The sequence below is a fragment of the Parambassis ranga genome, chromosome 16, assembly GCF_900634625.1.
Source record: "Parambassis ranga chromosome 16, fParRan2.1, whole genome shotgun sequence".
Lineage (NCBI taxonomy): Eukaryota > Metazoa > Chordata > Actinopteri > Ambassidae > Parambassis > Parambassis ranga.
This window is the reverse complement of record NC_041036.1, coordinates 18,951,581-18,972,429: the sequence shown is the minus strand read 5'-3', so window position 1 is coordinate 18,972,429 and position 20,849 is coordinate 18,951,581. Positions and strand designations below refer to the sequence as shown.

Below are 20,849 nucleotides of genomic sequence, written 5' to 3'. Positions count from 1 at the left end.
TAAATCGCTGATTTCTTTTATTAACTCTCATATGTTCAGCCATGGGTTTCACATCTGGTTTTTCACATCTAGCCGTCACTTAAATTCTATACTATGTCTGTCTTGACTTCCAAAATCACAATTCATTCCCAAATGGGAAGCCTGTGAAGATCTTGTAAGCAGCATATAATGACGAGCAAATAATTGGTATATTATTTAATTTGTCATGATTATAAATTTTGATCTGCCAGTTTTAATGAAAACAGCAACAAAGTGCAGCATTTTATTCACTAAAACAAAGATTACCTTCTTTACAGATATAAAATTAAGTGATATGAAAATCCTCTTTGCATCAGATAGAAAGACTAAAAAGACTAAAAGTCGTGCAGTGCCCTCTGCTGGCAGCAACAACTTAAAATGTTTCTATGAAACAGGACACTGATCAGTCCTGTTGGTCCCTTCATCAATCTGCTTCAATACAAAGTGTCAAAGTTCAGCTCTGAAGATTCAAAGTTATTCAATAATATCATAAACACTGAGAGCCTGCCACTGTTTGTCTTTCATGCTGCTGTCAGCAGTCACAACACAAACAGCATGTACACATTGTGTATATTCACACAGCACAGACACACACAGCCTCATTCTATTTTGATACCTATGCTATGAATACAATAACACTTGGACACAGCAGTCTCTGTAAATCACAGATATTAAACTTTTGTAGATGTTGTTATATTTGCAGACAGTCCTTTAAGCTTGTTAATGACTGCAGTCTTTAAAGAGTTAAAACCTTCTTCTTGCAGATCCATGCTTTCTTCTCATTACAGTTCACTGATCTCCATGCTTCATTTCGGAAAGAAATTGCACATTGATCTTTATTTGCAGGAAGTTGTTGTATCCAGGAGCTGAAGAATAAACATGACAGTTAAATAAAGTCTGATACTTTTTACACTTCAAAGTGTTCATGAATGTGTCTCTTACAGATCAGTCAGATCACTTCCATCCACCCACTTCCATTTCCCATCTTCAACTCTCAGACCAAGCCAGTATCCATGATCTACTCCTCCTATGGGCCAACTGTGATCCCTGACAAATCTCTAAAGACAACAGAGAGAAAGTTATCAGGAACACTTAAATATTTGATTTTAATAAACAAACTGTGATGTAAGGACTTCATTTATATAGACTGTCAGATACATGTGTTTTCTAGTTACCTTTTCAGCGTCATTAACTACAAAAACCAAATCTGAAACCTTCCCTCTGCAGTTTTCACGAGCTTCTTCCCAGCTTCTCTGATCAGGAGGTGCAGCATTAGTTACAGCATAACAGTTGGACTCAAAGGACTTTTCCCAGCCATCCTGACAACCCTGATTCTTTTCTGAAACAACAGAGACCAACTAATAACCAACATCTCTGTGTGCTGATATTATTATTGGTTATCTTTGTTGATAATTATTCAGATCTGAACATACCAGCATTTATCTTACAGTACTGATCATAGGTACACTGAGCTCGACTGATGTTGAGCGCCATCTCTGCTGTCTCCTTGTTCTCCAGTTGTGCTGTTAGGTTCTTTTTGTCCATCTCCAGCTGCTGGTTCTTCAGTTGAAGGTTGTGGAGTTCTATGATCAGCTTGTCGTTGGTTGCAGCAATGACAGAGGTAACTACAGTCAAACACAGAGTCAGATGTTGGAGGTGAGCTGACAGGCTGCAAGTTCATAAAAACAACAAGTTTGACTCAAACTAGGAGTTAGATGAATTGTGTTTTAAATCAGGGATCTTACAGAACAAGTGTGTTTGTCACAGCTGCCATAGAGTTACTATTGAGTTCATACTTACAGTAGATACGTAGGCCGATGATTACTAACAGCGTCAGCCAGCACACTGTTATTTTTGGAAAAGAGCCACTGAAGGATGGAAACTTGTGATCTGACAGGAAAAGAAGAATTTAATGGAAACATCTCAACAACATTTAAAAGAGCCAGAAAGACCTTTGAAGTATGAAGAAAAGGAAGTGTTTGTTCAACACTCACATGTCCAACTTCCATTAATGTCACTCTGTAACAAAACAACAACACATTTGTGAACACTGCCTTCATAATGTACCTGCAGTGCTTTCCCTTTTCTCCACAGTGCATGCAGCTGCATTATAATAGTCAGCATCTTCCCCAATCTCCTCTGAAACACACATAAACACTCATGTCAGCATCTTAGAACAAACAATGTTAGATTTAGAAGAGCTGTAACCACAGGTTATTTACCTACTGAAAGATAAAAACACTGTAAAGTTTGAATGTGTAAAGTTTAAAGTGTCTTACCTGCAGAAGAAGAAACATTTGGGTTTTGGAAAGAAGCAGCCATTGTTGTTGTTTGTCTGTTCAATTTGAAAAATTCCTCAAGTTCACAATCAGTCTGAAAACAATCTTGAACAGAAGAGAAACGTTACAGATTGCAGTCTGACCACTTTATATTTCACAGATGTGTGGTTTTTAGTTCTGCTTTAAAGATGATGACAGAGGCTGCTTTCAGCACCAAACATTTAAAAAAAGAAGTTCCTTTTTTTTGAATTCCGTTTTTTGAGTGTGTGTTTGTGTGTGTATGTGTGTAAAAACATGATAAAAATAATCTTGTCAAACACAACTTCCCTAACTTTCAGCAGAAACACCTCATACACACTGTCAAACACGGTGGTGGAATCATGGAGGGTACATAAATAGAAAAAGAGAAAGAAGAAAAGAAAAAGTCATACGTCGCTGGTTATCTGAGGTTGTATTTTTCCATTATAAGACCCACATCAATCAGTTCAATGATGAGAGACCAAGACCTGGTGGTGGTGGAGAGGAGCTGGATGAAGGGAGGTCAGAAGCTGACCTGGCCTGGGCTGATGCTTGAACGTGATTGGCTGCATGAACAAGGACATGATTTCTGATAGGAGAGGGAGGTGATTCTATTAATCAGCTGAATAAGCTGATTAATGTAAAATACTCAATGTGCTGTGAAAGTGATTAAAGAAAGACGGACATGATTAATCAACCATTACTACTTTTGAATTAGCTGATTGCAGTGGAAAAAGTGCAATATATGTTTGTATCAAATTTTAACACAGGTTGTGTAATCATCATGCATAAAAAGTAAATGATAAGAACATGTTAAAGAGGAAGTTAATGCAGAAATGCTACATGGTGGACTGACACCTCTATATTTATCAGTGTGTGGTTTTAGTTCTACTCTGAAGCTCTAACAGTCTGCATGCAGCTTTTTCCCCACAATAGATCAAACAGCACTAACATGTGAGCAGACAGTGTTCATGTATTAGTGATCAGTGATGATGAACTCAAACATTTAAACAGAACTACAAAGATGGATGGATGTATATAAGGACATGTAAGACATGACTAACACACACAGAAACATATTCAGAACATATTCAGACCTTCATCAGGATGAATGTGTCCTTCAGCTGCACACACAAAGTCTACCAATGTATCACTTTACTGCAGGGTTAACCTGTTACACTGTAAAAAAGAAAATAAAGGTTTATCCCTTTAAGTCACTGATTTGTTTTATCAGCTCTCATATGTTCAGCCATGGGTTTCATTTCTGGTTTTTATATTCAGAAGTGAAAGAGTGAACCTTTTTATTGATATATTTTTTGCTCTAACTAGCAGTCACTTAAATTCTATACTGTCTTGACTTTAAAAAGTCCATTCATTCACAGATGGGAAGCCTTTGAAGATCTTGTCAGCAGCATATAAAGGAAAATATTTATTTTATTTGTTATATTATTCAATTTGTCATGAATATACATTTTGATCTGCCAGTTTTAATGAAGAATTTATACATGAAAAACAGCAACAAAGTGCAGCATTTTATTCACTAAAACAAATTATACGATTATCGTCGTTATCGAGTAGAGTGAAAGTAAAGAGTAGAGACACTGAACGCAGCCTTGGTGAGATGAGGGTTCAGTGAGGCAGGTGTGACTCCTCTGATCAACACAGCTGACATTAATATACTGACAAATTTTACCTCATACCAACAGGGTAAACCACCAACAATCAAGAATGCATGATTATGTAGTGTCATTTCTGTGCAGTCAAAAAATGTGGTTATAATGGAAGTCTATGGGACAAAAATGTCCACGAACAACACATAAGGGAGAAAAAAATGAAAATCCAGTGCTGTGCAAAAACTAACTAACCATGGCAACAGACACTAAAAATAAGAGGTCCAGCTACTTTTCTTTTGAGTATGTGGTCATAGAGTTTGAAGATATATTCATAAACAAAATAAACACGACTGCAGGGGTGAGGCAGGAGAGGTGCTTGCTTGAGACATTAAAAAAATGAGTTTAATAGTTAATTGACTGGAAAGTTGGATTAACTAAATATAGCTCAGTAGAGTCAACAAAGTAAGCACATACTAGTTAGGACCACTTGATATTTTTAAGTAATGTTTACAGTTACATCTTACAGTGATGGGTTTAAAGTCCTGTGGGAGTAGAGCCCCCATAGAAGCAAGGTGAAGTGACTGGGTTGAAGGCCCTCAAACTTAGTAGCCTAGACTGAAATGTATCAGCGGGTTTAACAGCTGTCCCTTAGGTGAAAGCCCTATAAAACTGTAATTGGATTGTTGCTCTGAATCAAATTTAAGTTGTGTGTTAAACTGTGCAGTGTTGATGAATGAGTGATAAAGATGTGGATGTATGATTGAGTGAGTGTGAAAGTACCGGTAAAGTCAGATTGTGAAAAGTACTTTTCTGTGTTTTCATGTTATCCAAGCAAACAGACTGGCCAAGGTTGTATTTGTGGATAACTGTCTAAAAAACACACACAAAAATGTTTCTTTCCAATTAGCCATAATTTAATGAATTTCATTAATGGCATTATTTATTATTTAATGGTAATAATTATGACATTTTAAATAATGAAATTAGATTTTTCTGCATTGACATGAACATAAGGGGAGAGTAAGTGACCATACCAACAGTTTTGTTCAAAGACACTTTGGAAGCATTACCCCTTCAAACCAGGCCTCGGCCCATTGGGCCACTTGTTGGTTTTCTAATTCTTTTCTTTACTTTCAGGTACGTCTGGGTCCTCAGTGGCAGCTGCAGGGGACAGAGTACTATGCACTGTACCTACACCTGCCTTTGATTCAGTGGTTACCTGTAGTTAAGGTCCTTGTTTGGTCCGGTCTATCGCCAGTTCTTCTACGAATCTCCCGTGGTAGTATTGAGCCACAAGATTTTTGTACTTACCCTTTCTCTTCCTCAGACCTTTGCTCCGGATTCCCTCCTCATGGCTGCTGCTTTCCTAGCCTGCCTTCCTTGTTTTCGAAAAATGTGGATCTCCTTCAAGAGGATGATTTAAGTTTATCTACCAAAACCTTTTTTGAGAACACTGAGACTTTGTATGACGGTCTCTGAGTCCCGTCTCTGCGTTGTGTATTTTTATATTAAGACAAATCCACTTTTGTTTTGGCTCAGCTCGCCATTTACAATGCATAAAACAACATAAATATCTCAGTGCTAGCAGAGGTCATGACCACACAACTTACCACGCGGACAGCATGGAGGATACTGGCGACAGCACTAGGGCGTACCCAGGTAAGCCCACAGGGACTCCATAGGTGGCGCCAGTTCCCACTGTCCGCGGGTGAACATGACAACTGTAACATACATACCTAATATTACAGTGGCAAGTGGAACAATTATTAAGGGACATTTGTATAATTTGTATAAAAAATTTTGTTGCATTCAAATCTGCGTTTGGGTCCTTCTTAATCTGCCACCAAAACCTAACAACCCACACACACCACCCATAACTGACTTTTCCACTGTCTATCGTAGACATATCACATAACTCAAGGAGCTGGATAGAAAGTTGAGAACAGACAGGGCAGTGCATAGTCATACTTTTCTTGATTCTTGTATTGCTTTGTTTAACATGTATTCTTCGGTCATAGCCATGGTGAACCCAACAGAAAGTGAAGGACAGTTAAAGAAGTGGGTGATAGGGTCATTGGGGAAGATAACGCCTGGGAGAGGATGTGACAAAAGCTGTGGACAAACTGTGGGTTACCAGCAATCTCCAGGGCCACCTATAAATGAATACACCCCACTACATTTGTCTGAAAACCTTTAGTTTCCTTTAAGAATCAAAATTTTCTATGAGATATTGTACTACAAAATACTCCCACAAATGTGGGCCATTGATTGCAACCAAGATTTGTTAATTTGCACACTCAAAAATAGTGATTTTCCTAACAAATTTATTTAAGCCCATGTTGCAAAAATGAGTACACCCTACAACAAAAACTACTACATCGAGTATTTTGTATGAGCACCTTGATTTTCAAGGACAACACCAAACCTTCTAGGCATGGGATAAACAGGTTGGCAACATATTGCAACATCTATCTTTTTCCATTCTTCAAGAATAACCTCTTTTAGAGCCTGGATGCTGGATGGAGAGTGATGCTCAACTTGTGGCTTCAAAATTCCCCACAGGTGTTCGATTGGGTTGAGGTCAGGAGACATACTTGGCCATTCAATCACCTTCACTTTCAGTTTCTGTTCAGAAATGCAACAGTAGCTTTAGATCAGGGGTGGCCAAACTTTTTTCGGGGAGGGATTCGATAATGCGAAACTCTCCGAGGGCCAACAGTCCCCGATGTCATTATTTTAAACAATAAAAACTGTGTATGCTGTTTTGTAATATGTTATATCTTACGCAACAAACAAAATAACGTCTTAGCATTCAGATGAACAGATCAGAAAATGTATATGAATATACAGCATAAATTTAAAACTTTCAGAAACTGTGTGGTTGTGATAACAGAGCAACAGGCAAGTTATTGACTCTACTGTGCAGGTGAGATCTGATCATATGTGGCAGATCTGGTTTAGGAGCAGCAGACATCAGTAAAATGTCAGGTAGACTAGGTGGGAGCCATTTAGTGCTGATCTCAGGGTCTGTAATTTAATGTTTACACAGGTTTGCAGTGAATGTCAGCGAGACGTAAAAACGTGATGACGTGCCTTACGACAGATGCGTACTGAATGACGGAGCCTTTTTGAGAGAAATGCCGCGTCTCTCTGTACAGCTGACAGTTTAACAACAGAGAACGTTAACAAGCAAAGGGACTGATCTGCTGCTCCAGTAAAACATCACAGTTTATAACAGTCACACGGCACAAACTAATTCATGGTTTACAAATGTTCGCATTTCTGGGGAGTTGCTTTTATCCAGCCGCCGGTAAAAAGGCCCGAGCAGGCTGCCGGCCAGGACGCAGCCTCCCCGTGCAGCAGGGAGCAATGAGCGTCCCTCTCTCTCTCCATCATGTCGCTTTAACTTCTCTAATGGCTCCAGCATCGCTCCCTGCTGCCCGGTGCGGGCAGGAGCGGGCAGCAGGGAGCGACACGATGCACAGGGAGAGGGACGCTCCGCTCCACTCCCCTGCGCTCCTGGAGCCCCCAGTACTCCGGCACGTTCCCCAGAGAGGGACGCTCATTGCTGCACGGGGAGGCTGCTCTCTGGCCGGGCAGCCCGCTCCCATGCGCCCCGTCCATGAATTCTAATAGGGCTACTATACTACAACTAATAATAACAATATTTCGTGCGCACGTTATTCGTGGCCACAATTTATTTCTTTTACCATGTCACAGAGGGGCTCCGTAGTTTTGGAGAACTTCACTTGTACAGACGCTCTCTGATAGCAGGTTGTATGCAGAAGCATGTTTAGTCTCGTAGTGAATTGTGTCGAAGTTCTGAACCGGTGTTGTGCACCTTTGGAGCCCTCTGCGTAGCTGGAACCAACAACCAAGCCCTGCAGCACCGCGTGACGCACCACGATGCAGAGAGAGAGGGATAATGTTCTGCTCGGAGAATCCTGATGCAAACGTTACACAATGAGTTAAAAACAAAAATAAGAATTGCCTGTTGATTTTGTATGATTTACTCTGTTTGGCTGGCGGGCCAAAAATAACACATTTTAAGATAGAAGCCGCGGGCCATAGAAAATCCGACCGCGGGCCGCAGTTGGCCCGCGGGCCGTAGTTTGGACACCCCTGCTTTAGATGTGTGTGTTTTGGATCATTGTCGTGTTGGAAAAGTGCACGACAGCCAAGTGCACGGAGTGATGGCAGCACCTTCTCCTTCAGCACAGAGCAGTACATTGTTGAGTTCATGATACCATCAATGAAATCCAGCTCCCCAACACCAGCAGCACTCATGCAGCCCCACAGAAGGACACTGCCACCACCATGTTTCACTGTAGGCAAAGGTTAGGATTTTTTGAAATCCACACATAAATACACGTAAACATACACATAAACACTCATGTCAGCATCTCAGAACAAAATGTTAGATTTAGAAGAGCTGTAACCACAGGTTATTTACCTACTGAAAGATAAAAACACTGTAAAGTTTGAAACTTTAAAGTGTCTTACCTGCAGAAGAAGAAACATTTGGGCTTTTCAAAGAAGCAGCCATTGTTGTTGTTTGTCTGTTCAATTTGAAAAATTCATCAAGTTCACAATCAAACAAGTCTGAAAACAATCTTTAACTGAAGAGAAACGTTACAGATTGTAGTCTGACCACTTTATATTTCAAACATATGTGGTTTTTAGTTCTGCTTTAAAGATGAAGACAGAGGCTGCTTTCAGGAATTTCCCATAAGGCCAAACAGCACTAACATGAGCAAAGTATTTATTCATCAGGGACCAAACATTAAAAAAGAAGTTAGTTCCTCCTTTTTGAATTCGATGTTGTGTGTGTGTGTGTGTGTGTGTGTGTGTGTGTGTGTGTGTGCCCTCCTTTAGGATTGCCTGCCCCACCCTAATGTGTGTGCCCTTAAATGGAAACTCTGAGCTGACTTAATGTGAGAGTTTCTGGTTTCAGTATAGCTGATTAGCATCAGTTCAATCAACTCTGATAGTGTTGATCTGAGTTAGGCACCTAGGGGAAAAAAAAAAGAAAAAAAAACACATTTCACCATGGCAACAGACACTAATATAAAAGAGGTCATGGTCATAGAATGTGAACATATGTTTATAAATGATTAACATGGCTGTAGGGGCGAGGCAGAAGAGGTGCTTGCTTGAGACAGTGTGGAGGTTATTATAAATTACTCTTTTGGTGAAAATGAGTGAAATATTTAAACTGAAATTCATTTTCATGTAGGTGCAAAATCCACAGCTGAAAGACAGACATGAGTGCAACTAAAAATTAAATAAAGTCTGTTAAGCATAATATCAAGGCTGTTCCTCACTTTATTACATCGGACATATTAAAAAGTAAATATCACACATGAATGCCCTCTCATACGTTATAAGTGCGTGGTTAGGTGGATATATCAGAAACTAACAGAAAAGATTTTGTACCTGTAGATGATAAAAAACAGACCAAATGCAGTGTGAAATATTAGTGTTGATTTGACAGGGTGGTACATTGTACTTATATTTTATATTTCTATTTTCTGTAAATAATGTGTATAGTGTTTAATTTTGACCATTAGAGGTATATGTTAGTATGCTGAGTGTCTGTACATTGCTGCTGTAATAGTGAAATTTCCCAGCTTGGGGTGAATAAAGCATTTCTATTCTATTCTATTCTATTCTATTCTATTCTATTCTATTCTATTCTATTCTGTTCTATTCTATTCTATAATCAAAAAGTCATTGGAATGTGGTTAAAAGTAAATCCAGTTGTGGACATCCCAACATAACTAACTCCCTGTGAACTGATGCAGCCTCTTCATCTACATGATCCTCCATAAAAGAACATCTTAGCTGATCATATTTTCAAAGTTTATATTTTGGTTCTGGGTCAAATTTATGAATAAATAACTATTGAGATGTAATTTAGATGCACCAGTGTTGGTTTCATCAAGGACAAAAGGGTGACTTTAGAGAAAGAAACAGTGAAAGTGAACATGCACGCCTGTGTGTAGTTTTAAATGGAGCTTGGAAAGACTCCTTCTGACTCCTTGGTTGCAAAGGTGACAGCACCTTCCTCACACAGCAGCTTCAGCAGCTCTCATAAAATATGTCTATTCTATTCTATAATTCTGAAGTCATTGCAATATGGTTTAAAAAAATCCAGTTGTGGACATCCCAACATAAATGTAACTCCCTGTGAACTGATGCAGCCTCTTCATCTGCATGATCCTCCACAAAAGAACATGTCAGTTGATCATTACACACTCAGTCTGCAGAAAATGTGCCAGACTCTAAATATAAGTTACCTCACATTAACTCTTTCTCGGGTTTGACTTACCTCCCTTATTATAATGGTACAACAGCCGTCTCACCCGGAAGGCTCTCCGCATCACAGGAGACCCCACCCACCCTTCACACCGCTTCTTCAGTCTGCTGCCATCAGGAAAGAGACTGCGCAGCCTCCGGGCCAGGACCAGCAGACTGAGGGACAGCTTCATCCACCAGGCTGTCAGAAAGCTAAACTCTCCCTGCGGTGCCCTCTGTATGTCCCGCACATATAGCACATTTCACAATAAAGCTGACTTTGACTTTTGACTTTGACAACTGAAGTTTCCCTCATTTCAGACTGAACAAAAACAGAGTTTATACACAGTGGAGAATCATTTCAAAATTTAACTTAAACGACAAATGCCTAAAAACAGCAGAATGACAGAGGTATCTGAATCAACAGGCTAAGACTAAATCCAATAAAACAGGAGCAGGTCAGAACGCTAAGAATTTCCCAGGAAATACTGACAGGAACATGTGACGACAAATGCAGCAACAAACTAACAAGAAGTGAGGCGACACAAACACAGGACAAGTACACAGCAGCAGAGACAACAGGACACAGCTGAATTATGTCAGACTGTTGCAGGTAATCACACAGACAGGAAGTGAAGTCATCTGAAAAGAGAACAAAGCAGAGTACGTTGCACCACAGACTGTCCATGAGTGGACTGATGCTTTAATCCAGGTCTGGAAGGAGATCCCTCAGGAGAACATCCACCGCCTCATCAGGAGCATGTCCAGGCATTGTAGGGAGGTCATACAGGCACATGGAGCCACACACACTACTGAGCCTCATTCTGACTTTTCTTGAGGAATTTCCACTCAAGCTGGATCAGCCTGTAATGTGTTTTTCCACTTTCGTTTTGAGTATGGTTCCAAATCCAGACCTCCATGGGTTAATGATTTTGATTCACATTGTTCATTTCTATGTTATTTTGTTCTCAACGTATTCCACTATGTAATGAGATAAGATTTTCAACTGGAATATTTCATTCATTGAGATAAGGAGGTGTTATTTTAGTGTTCCCCTTTTTGAGCAGTGTATTTATTTTATTTATATTGTATTCATTTAATTTGTCATGAATATAAATTATGATCTGCCAGTTTGAATGAAGAATTTACACATGAAAAACAGCAACAAAGTGCAGCATTTTATTCATTAAACCAAAGATTATCTTCTTTACAGATATAACATGAAGTGATATGAAAATCCTCTTTGCATCAGATAGAAATACTAAAGACTAAAACTCCTGCAGCGCCCTCTGCTGGCATCAACAATGTAAAATGTTTCTGTGAAACAGGACACTGATCAGTCCTGTTGGTCCCTTCATCAATCTGCTCCAATACAAAGTGTCAAAGTTCAGCTCTGAAGATTCAAAGTTATTCAATAATATCATAAACACTGAGAGCCTGCCACTGTTTGTCTTTCATGCTGCTGTCAGCAGTCACAACACAAACAGCATGTACACATTGTGTTTATTAACACAGCACAGACACACACAGCCTCACTCTATTTAAGTACCTATGAATGCTGCTATTATTTTTTTTTAATGCAGTCTTTAAAGAGTTAAACCCTTCTTCTTGCAGAGCCATGCTTTCTTCTCATTGCAGCTCACTGATTTCCATGCTCCATTACCAGGAACAGAAACTGCACATTGACCTTCAATTGCAGGAAGTTGTTGTATCCAGGAGCTGAAGAATAAACATGACAGTTAAATAAAGTCTGATACTTTTTACACTTCAAAGTGTTCATGAATGTGTCTCTTACAGATCAGTCAGATCACTTCCATCCACCCACTTCCATTTCCCATCTTCAACTCTCAGACCAAGCCAGTATCCAGGGTTTACTCCTCCTAAGGGCCAACTGATAGAACTGACAAATCTCTAAAGACAACAGAGAGAAAGTTATCAGGAACACTTAAATATTTGATTTGAATAAACAAACTGTGATGTAAGGACTTCATTTCATATAGACTGTCAGATATATACATGTGTTTTCTAGTTACCTTTTCAGCTTCATTAACTACAACAACCAAATCTGAAATCTTCCCTCTGCAGTCTTCTCGAGCTTCTTCCCAGCTTCTCTGATTAGAAGGTGGAGCGTTATTAACAGCATAACAGTTGGACTGAGAGATTTTCCAGCCACTCTGACAACCCCGATGCTCTGAAACAACAGAGACCAACTAATAACCAACATCTCTGTGTGCTGATATTATTATTGGTTATCTTTGTTGATAATTATTCAGATCTGAACATACCAGCATTTATCTTACAGTACTGATCATAGGTCCACTGAGCTCGACTGATGTTGAGCTCCATCTCTGCTGTCTCCTTGTTCTCCAGTTGTGCTGTTAGGTTCTTTTTGTCCATCTCCAGCTGCTGGTTCTTTAGTTGAAGGTTGTGGAGTTCTGCCATCTCTGCTGTCCCCTTGTTCTCCAGTTGTGCTGTTAGGTTCTTTTTGTCCATCTCCAGCTGCTGGTTCTTCAGTTGAAGGTTGTGGAGTTCTGTGATCAGCTTGTCGTTGGTTGCAGCAATGACAGAGGTAACTACAGTCAAACACAGAGTCAGATGTTGGAGGTGAGCTGACAGGCTGCAAGTTCATAAAAACAACAAGTTTGACTCAAACTAGGAGTTAGATGAATTGTGTTTTAAATCAGGGATCTTACAGAACAAGTGTGTTTGTCACAGCTGCCATAGAGTTACTATTGAGTTCATACTTACAGTAGATACGTAGGCCGATGATTACTAACAGCGTCAGCCAGCACACTGTTATTTTTGGAAAAGAGCCACTGAAGGATGGAAACTTGTGATCTGACAGGAAAAGAAGAATTTAATGGAAACATCTCAACAACATTTAAAAGAGCCAGAAAGACCTTTGAAGTATGAAGAAAAGGAAGTTTGTTCAACACTCACATGTCCAACTTCCATTAATGTCACTCTGTAACAAAACAATAACACATTTGTGAACACTGCCTTCATAATGTACCTGCAGTGCTTTCCCTTTTCTCCACAGTGCATGCAGCTGCATTATAATAGTCAGCATCTTCCTCAATCTCCTCTGAAACACACATAAACACTCATGTCAGCATCTCAGAACAAAATGTTAGATTTAGAAGAGCTGTAACCACCGGTTATTTACCTACTGAAAGAAAAAAACACTGTAAAGTTTGAATGTGGAAAGTTTAAAGTGTCTTACCTGCAGAAGAAGAAACATTTGGGTTTTGGAAAGAAGCAGCCATTGTTGTTGTTTGTCTGTTCAATTTGAAAAATTCATCAAGTTCACAATCGGACAAGTCTGAAAACAATCTTGAACAGAAGAACGTTAAAAGACAAACGTTACAGAGTGCAGTCTGACCACTTTATATTTCACATATGTGTGGTTTTTAGTTCTGCTTTAAACATGAGAAGAGTCCGCTTTCAGCTTTTTCCCATAAAAGGCCAAACAGCACTAACATGTCAACAAACATTTATTCATCAGTAAAGTTAGTTCCTTCTTTTTGAATTCTATGTTGTGTGTTTGTAAAAACATGATAAAAATTATCTTGTCAAACACAACTTCTCTAACTCAGCAGAAACACCTCATACACACTGTCAAACATGGTGGATGTTCTTGTTTTACCATGAACCATGAATGTTGCTAATAAAGGTGGATCTACAAGCTGCTTGATCATGGAGGGTACTTAGTGTTGACCACATGTTTTTTTTTACTTCATTTTACATAAATAATAACACAAAGAAAGTCATATGTTGCTGTTTATCTAAGGTTGTATTTGTCCAATGATAACACCCACTGCAATTAGTTCAATGACGACAGACCAAGTCCTGGTGGTGATGGAGAGCAGCTGGATAAAGGGAGGTCAGAAGTCGACCTGGCCTGGGCTCCTGACTGGTGGTGCCTGGGGAGGAGGAGGGCTGAGGGTTCGATCTGAAAAGAACGCTGACAGCAGGACACGTTGTATATATGCTGCTTGAACGTGATTGGCTGCATGAACAAGGACATGATCACTGATAGGAGAAGGAGGTGCTTCTATATCAGCTGACTAAAGCGATAGAAGTATGAAACGAAGGAGGGAGAGCGAGATAATAGGAGAACACAGGTCTATGAATTTAAAAACTGAATAAGCTGTAAAATACTCAATGTGCTGTGAAAGTGATTAAAGAAAGACGGACCTGATTAATCAACCATTACTACTTTTAAATTAGCTGATCACAGTGGAAAAAGTGCAACATATGTTTGTATCATTTTTAACACAGGTTGTGTAATCATCATGCATAAAAAGTAAATGATAAGAACATGTTAAAGAGGAAGTTAATGCAGAAATGCTACATGGTGGACTGACACCTCTATATTTATGAATGTGTGGTTTTAGTTCTACTCTGAAGCTCTAACAGTCTGCATGCATTTTTCCCCACAATAGATCAAACAGCACTAACATGTGAGCAGACAGTGTTCATGTATTCGTGAATCAGCTGACTAAAGCGATAGAAGTATGAAACAAATGAGGGAGATAATAGGAGAAGATGGAGGAGTGAGTGACCCAGGAAGCTTGTTACACCAGTGAGAGATATAGAAGGTCTTTGTGACTAAACTTTCACTGAGCTCTATTTAGTTTGTGGCCTTTAGGCTCCGTTCCAACATTCATTGTGAGACAACATTTCCAAGTAACAGCTGACTGAAAATGTTAAAGTCAGTCAAATAAATGTGGCATTAATTAATAAATTGCTTCACATTGTGTCACAGTTGTCTACAATTTGATGTGTACTCTTGGAACAGTGTGTACTTCTTGAGGGCAGCCAGAGCTCAGTGAAAGTATATATATATCACAAGTACAAATATATATATACAGTTAATAAATAACAATGAAAACATAGCAATGACTATTTAATAAATAACAGTAACATTAAATGAAATTTAGACGCCTTTAAGACGCTGTCCCAGGCGCTGTGTGCGAGCTCCTGAAGACACGGATAGAAACAGACGCTGACCAACTGATACACGCAAAATCTAAAGACCTCCTTCAAATTAAGTTTATCCAACATCTTGTACATTTATTTAACATATTTAGGCAACTCAGAGACAGACCAGACTCATTGGAACCTTCAGTTAGCCGCGAGACAGCGCACACCAACTGAAAGACGTCACGTGAGCATGATGGCGAGCCCACCCAAGGAAGGATAACCTGCAAGGACTGAAACACCGCAAACGGACCACTGTTACGGTTTGACCAAGACAAACTGAACTGAACTGTGATATTTAACAGATCAAATTAGAAGGGGATCCCCAAATTGAAATTATTGTGTTGCAACACAATTATTTAGGAAGTATTGAGGTGTGAATAGGTAAATGTATATGCGACATGGTTAAGGTATTTTATTTCATTTTTTTCTATGTGTTTTCCTGTAAAAGGGTACCTGAATACTTACCTTTTGTGGAAAGATCACACTAAAACCTAAATACTTACCTGTTCCCTAAAGAAAAGAGTTAACTCCAAGAAAAACAGAACAAACAAAGATAAATAGCTGAAAATTAGTTAAAGCAATTGTTCTAAATTAGCTATACAGAGTATAAAAGACCGGTCTAAGAGAAACAGAAAAAACTAGAGCAAACCAGTATTTAAATCTTTTTAAACTCTATTTAAATAAGAGGGACCAAACGGGTTATTTTATACTGTTTATTGCTCATTTTGCACTGTAAATATTCATTGATATTTTTATTGATATTTTTGTACATATTTTATTGATCTATTTATTGATACTTTCATTACTCTATTTATTGATATTTTATTTCATTATCTATTCATCTGTTTATTAACCTGTTAAATATTTATTGTTGTTATTTAAACTGCCGGCTTATATACAAATCTTCAAGTCTCTGTTCCTAATATTATTAATTACACCACTCCACGAACCTAGAACTGGTCCATAAATGATAAGAACATGTTAAAGAGGAAGTTAATGTAGAAATGCTACATGGTGGACTGACACCTCTATATTTATCAATGTGTGGTTTTAGTTCTACTCTGAAGCTCTAACAGTCTGCATGCAGCTTTTCCCCACAAAGTCCATTCATTCACAGATGGGAAGCCTTTGAAGATCTTGTCAGCAACATATAAAGGAAAATATTTATTTTATTTGTTGTATTATTTAATTTGTCATGAATATACACTTTGATCTGCCAGTTTTAATGAAGAATTTATACATGAAAAACAGCAACAAAGTGCAGCATTTTATTCACTAAAACAAAGATTATCGTCATTAGAGATATATAACATGAAGTGAAATGGAAACCCTCTTTCCAGCAGACAGAAATACTAAAGACTAAAAGTCCTGCAGCGCCCTCTGCTGGCAGCAACAAAATGTTTCTATGAAACAGGACACTGATCAGACCTGTTGGTCCCTTTGTGTCCCTTTGTACTTGTTAAGGGCAGCCAGAGTACAGTGAAAGTAAAAAGTAGAGACATTGAACGCAGCCTTGGTGAGATGAGGGTTCAGTGAGGCAGGTGTGACTCCTCTGATCAACACAGCTGACATTAATATACTGACAAATTTTACCTCCTACCAACAGAGTAAACCACCAACAATCAAGAATGCATGATTATGTAGTGCCATGGCTGTGCAGTCAAAAAATGTGGTTATAATGAAAGTCTATGGGACAAAAATGTCCACGAACAACACATAAGGGAGAAAAAAAATGAAAATCCAGTGCTGTGCAAAAACTAATAATGCATAATACACTACACTAACAAAAAGTGCATCAGAATGAAATCTCATACCCTACCTTTAAAGTCAATGTTGTTACTAATGTTTGACATGACCAAGACTGTGATAAAGGTTAAAAAAAATCCAGTCCACATTCACCTTTTCTATTAAAAATAAGCCATTTTGTGTTTTTTTACCATTTATTAGCACCACCCAAGCAAGTTAATTAAAAGCTCTATGCAAAAAAATATGAAAACAAATATTTATATATATATATATATTTTTAAAACCGTTAAAGTTAGAGGACGATTTTGTCCCGAACAACACGAAAGGGTAGTGTTTGCGAACGTTGCACAAGGGTTAAATGTGAACTCTGAGCTGACTTAATGTGAGATGGAAAACTGTTTCTGGTTTTAGTACAGCTGATTGGCGTTAGTTCACATACTGACTGACATTCATTGATCGAGGCTGTCTGTGCACTTAAGAAAGCAGAGATGAAACTTTTAGTGTCATATTTAGAACTAAATAAACTGTAAAATGTTGAATGTGCTGTGAAAGTGGTTAAAGAAAGACTGACATGATGAATCAACATTACTACTATAAGCCAACACAAGGGGGCAGAAGAGAGGAGGAGGCTGTAAGGATGATGTCGTCAGCAGGGGGCCTTTCATTAAGAAGGTTCAGCTAACTAAGCTTAAATGTGAACTCTGAGCTGACTTAATGTGAGATGGAAAACTGTTTCTGGTTTTAGTACAGCTGATTGGCATTACTTCAATCAACTCTGAGTGTGTTGATCTGAGTTAGGCACCTAAAAAAAGAGAGAAAAAGCCGTCATCATCAATCGTTTCAATTCTGCATTGTCTTTGGTTGTTCTCAAGCTCACAAGCCAAACAAGCCATCGTCAGCACAGCCTTGAACCACATTTCACCATGGCAACAGACACTAAAAATGAAAGAGGTCCAACTACTTTTCTTTTGAGTATGTGGTCATAGAGTTTAAACATATATTCATAAACAAAATAAACACGACTGTAGGGGTGAGGCAGGAGAGGTGCTTGCTTGAGACATTAAAAAAATGAGTTTAATACTTAGTTGACTGGAAAGTTGGATTAACTAAACATAGATTAGCAGAGTCAATAAAGTAAGCACATACTAGTTAGGACCACTTGATTTAAGTAATGTTTACAGTGATGGGTTAAAAGTCCTGTGGGAGTAGAGCCCCCATAGAAGCAAGGTGAAGTGACTGGGTTGAAGGCCCTCAAACTTAGTAGCCTAGACTGAAAAGTATCAGCGGGTTTAACAGCTGTCCCTTACGTAAAAGCCCTATAAAACTGTAATAGGATTGTTGCTCTGAATCAACTTTAAGTTGTGTGTTAAACTGTGCAGTGTTGATGAATGAGTGATAAAGATGTGGATGTATGATTGAGTGAGTGTGAAAGTACCGGTAAAGTCAGATTGTGAAAAGTACGTTTCTGTGTTTTCATGTTATCCAAGCAAACAGACTGCCCAAAGTTGTATTTGTGGATAACTGTCTAAAAAACACACACAAAAACGTTTCTTTCCAATTAGCCATAATTTAATGAATTTCATTAATGGCATTATTTATTATTTAATGGTAATAATTATGACATTTTAAATAATGAAATTAGATTTTTCTGCATTGACATGAACATAAGGGAAGAGTAAATGACCATACCAACAGTTTTGTTCAAAGACACTTTGGAAGCATTACCCCTTCAAACCAGGCCTCAGCCCATTGGGCCACTTGTTGGTTTTCTAATTCTTTTCTTTACTTTCAGGCATGTCTGAGTCCTCAGTGGCAGCTGCAGGGGACAGAGTACTGTGCACTGTACCTACACCTGCCTTTGATTCAGTGGTTACCTGTAGTTAAGGTCCTCGTTTGGTCCGGTCTATCGCCAGTTCTTCTATGAATCTCCCATGGAAGTATTGAGCCACATGATTTTTGTACTTACCCTTTCTCTTCCTCAGACCTTTGCTCCGGATTCCCTCCTCATGGCTGCTGCTTTCCTGACCTGCCTTCCTTGTTTTCTAAATGTGGATCTCCTTCAACAGGGATGATTTAAGTTTATCTGTTAAACCTTTTTTTGAGAACACTGAGACTTTGTATAATTTGTATAAAAAACTTTCCTTGCATTCAAGTCTGCGTTTGGGTCCTTCTTAATCTGCCACCAAAACCTAACAACCCACACACACCACCCATAACTGACTTTTCCACTGTCTATTGTAGACATATCACATAACTCAAGAAGCTGGATAGAAAGTTGAGAACAGACAGGGCAGTGCATAGTCATACTTTTCTTGATTCTTGTATTGCTTTGTTTAACATGTATTCTTCATAACCCTGGTGGACCCAACAGAAAGTGAAGGACAGTTAAAGAAGTGGGTGATACCAGCAATCCCCAGGGCCACCTAAATAAATGAGTAAACCCCACTACATTTGTCAGAAAACCTTTAGTTTCCTTTAAGAATCAACATTTTCTATGAGATATTGTACTACAAAATACTCCCACAAATGTGGGCCATTGATTGCAACCAAGATTTGTTAATTTGCACACTCAAAAAAAGTGATTTTCCTAACAAATTCATTCAAGCCCATGTTGCAAAAATTCTTACTACATCTTACTAGATGTAGTAGTTTTTGTTGTATGAGCATCTTGATTTTCAAGGACAACACCAAGCCTTCTAGGCATGGAATAAACAGGTTGGCAACATATTGCAACATCTATCTTTTTCCATTCTTCAAGAATAACCTCTTTCAGAGCCTGGATGCTGGATGGAGAGTGATGCTCAACTTGTGGCTTCAAAATTCCCCACAGGTGTTCGATTGGGTTGAGGTCAGGAGACATACTTGGCCATTCAATCACCTTCACTTTCAGTTTCTGTTCAGAAATGCAACAGTAGCTTTAGATGTGTGTGTTTTGGATCATTGTCATGTTGGAAAAGTACACGACGGCCAAGTGCACGGAGTGATGGCAGCACCTTCTCCTTCAGTACAGAGCAGTACATTGTTGAGTTCATGATACCATCAATGAAATCCAGCTCCCCAACACCAGCAGCACTCATGCAGCCCCACATAAGGACACTGCCACCACCATGTTTCACTGTAGGCAAAGGTTAGGATTTTTTGAAATCTTCACCTTTATGATTCCATACAGTTTTAAAACCATTTGTTCCAAAAACAGTGATCTTTGTCTCATCACTCCAGAGTACAGAGTCCCAGTTGTCTTCGTCTTTTCCAGCATGGGCCCTAGCAAATTCTAGGTGTGCTTTTTTGTGCATGGGCTTTAGGAGAGACTTCCCATGCCCATGCATGCCATTCCTCTGCAGTGTGCACCGTGTGGTGTCACCGAAAACGGTCACTCCAGTTTGGCTTCCTACTGCTTTAGCTAACTGCAGTGAACTTGCACAGCAATTTTCTTCTACCCTTCTCATCAGAAGACGCTCCAGCAAGATTTTGTGGACTTCCATGGACAGCCTGGACGTCTCTGTAAGATGGTTGCACTTCCATCTTTCTTAAATGTTTGGATCACTTTTGCTACAGTATTTTGACTGATATGTAAAGCTTTGCTGATGTTCTTGTAGCCCTCACCATAATATGGGAAGGGCTTTTCTTTGTTAAGTATGCCCTTTTATAGTCACCTGTCTGCTGGACACCTCTAAAATGAATCATTAGACTCACCTGTGGTTGAATGCCTGTTAATTAAAATTTTGTAGCCTGGCTTTTCTCCTGTACTCATTTTTGCAACATGGGTTTAAATGAATTTGTAGGAAAATCACTTTTTTTGTGTGTGCAAATCTTAGTTGCAATCAATGGCCCACATTTGTGAGAATATGTAGACAGTCCCATCTACAGACCAAGCATCTGGTCTTGCCTCCCC

General features: G+C 39.0%; 2 protein-coding genes across 3 annotated transcripts; both read right to left on the bottom strand.

The window, feature by feature from the left end:
- Window positions 1-269: 269 nt before the first annotated feature.
- On the bottom strand, window positions 270-8,557 carry LOC114449152 (CD209 antigen-like protein C). Of its 2 annotated transcripts, none has more exons than XM_028426584.1 (7): window positions 8,432-8,557; window positions 2,086-2,157; window positions 1,819-1,908; window positions 1,452-1,643; window positions 1,194-1,357; window positions 961-1,076; window positions 270-884 (listed from the first exon to the last, which is right to left on the bottom strand). In XM_028426584.1, exons 1-7 carry the CDS (start codon window positions 8,472-8,474, stop codon window positions 755-757), a joined length of 807 nt encoding a protein of 268 aa, XP_028282385.1. In that variant the 5' UTR covers window positions 8,475-8,557; the 3' UTR covers window positions 270-754. The 2 variants fall into 2 exon arrangements, with proteins under 2 accessions (XP_028282385.1, XP_028282384.1); XM_028426583.1 differs by lacking the exon at window positions 8,432-8,557 and adding an exon at window positions 2,298-2,494 and having other exon boundaries at window positions 271-884.
- A 3,254-nt stretch (window positions 8,558-11,811) lies between these two features.
- LOC114448422 (C-type lectin domain family 10 member A-like) lies at window positions 11,812-13,553 on the bottom strand. Its single transcript, XM_028425342.1, has 7 exons — window positions 13,449-13,553; window positions 13,239-13,310; window positions 12,974-13,063; window positions 12,511-12,798; window positions 12,259-12,416; window positions 12,021-12,136; window positions 11,812-11,944 (listed from the first exon to the last, which is right to left on the bottom strand). Exons 1-7 carry the CDS (start codon window positions 13,489-13,491, stop codon window positions 11,812-11,814), a joined length of 900 nt encoding a protein of 299 aa, XP_028281143.1. The 5' UTR covers window positions 13,492-13,553.
- Between the last annotated feature and the right edge of the window lie 7,296 nt (window positions 13,554-20,849).

Excerpts from the sequence above, each read along its gene's own strand:
- LOC114448422 (XM_028425342.1), bottom strand. The coding sequence starts at position 13,491 with ATGGCTGCTTCTTTCCAAAACCCAAATGTTTCTTCTTCTGCAG. Across the intron at positions 13,311-13,448 it reads AAATGTTTCTTCTTCTGCAG|AGGAGATTGAGGAAGATGCT; the intron begins GTAAGACACTTT and ends TGTGTGTTTCAG. Across the intron at positions 13,064-13,238 it reads GAAAAGGGAAAGCACTGCAG|ATCACAAGTTTCCATCCTTC; the intron begins GTACATTATGAA and ends TTTTCCTGTCAG.
- LOC114449152 (XM_028426584.1), bottom strand. The coding sequence starts at position 8,474 with ATGGCTGCTTCTTTGAAAAGCCCAAATGTTTCTTCTTCTGCAG. Across the intron at positions 1,909-2,085 it reads GAAAAGGGAAAGCACTGCAG|ATCACAAGTTTCCATCCTTC; the intron begins GTACATTATGAA and ends TTTTCCTGTCAG. Across the intron at positions 1,358-1,451 it reads GTACTGTAAGATAAATGCTG|AAAAGAATCAGGGTTGTCAG; the intron begins GTATGTTCAGAT and ends CTGTTGTTTCAG.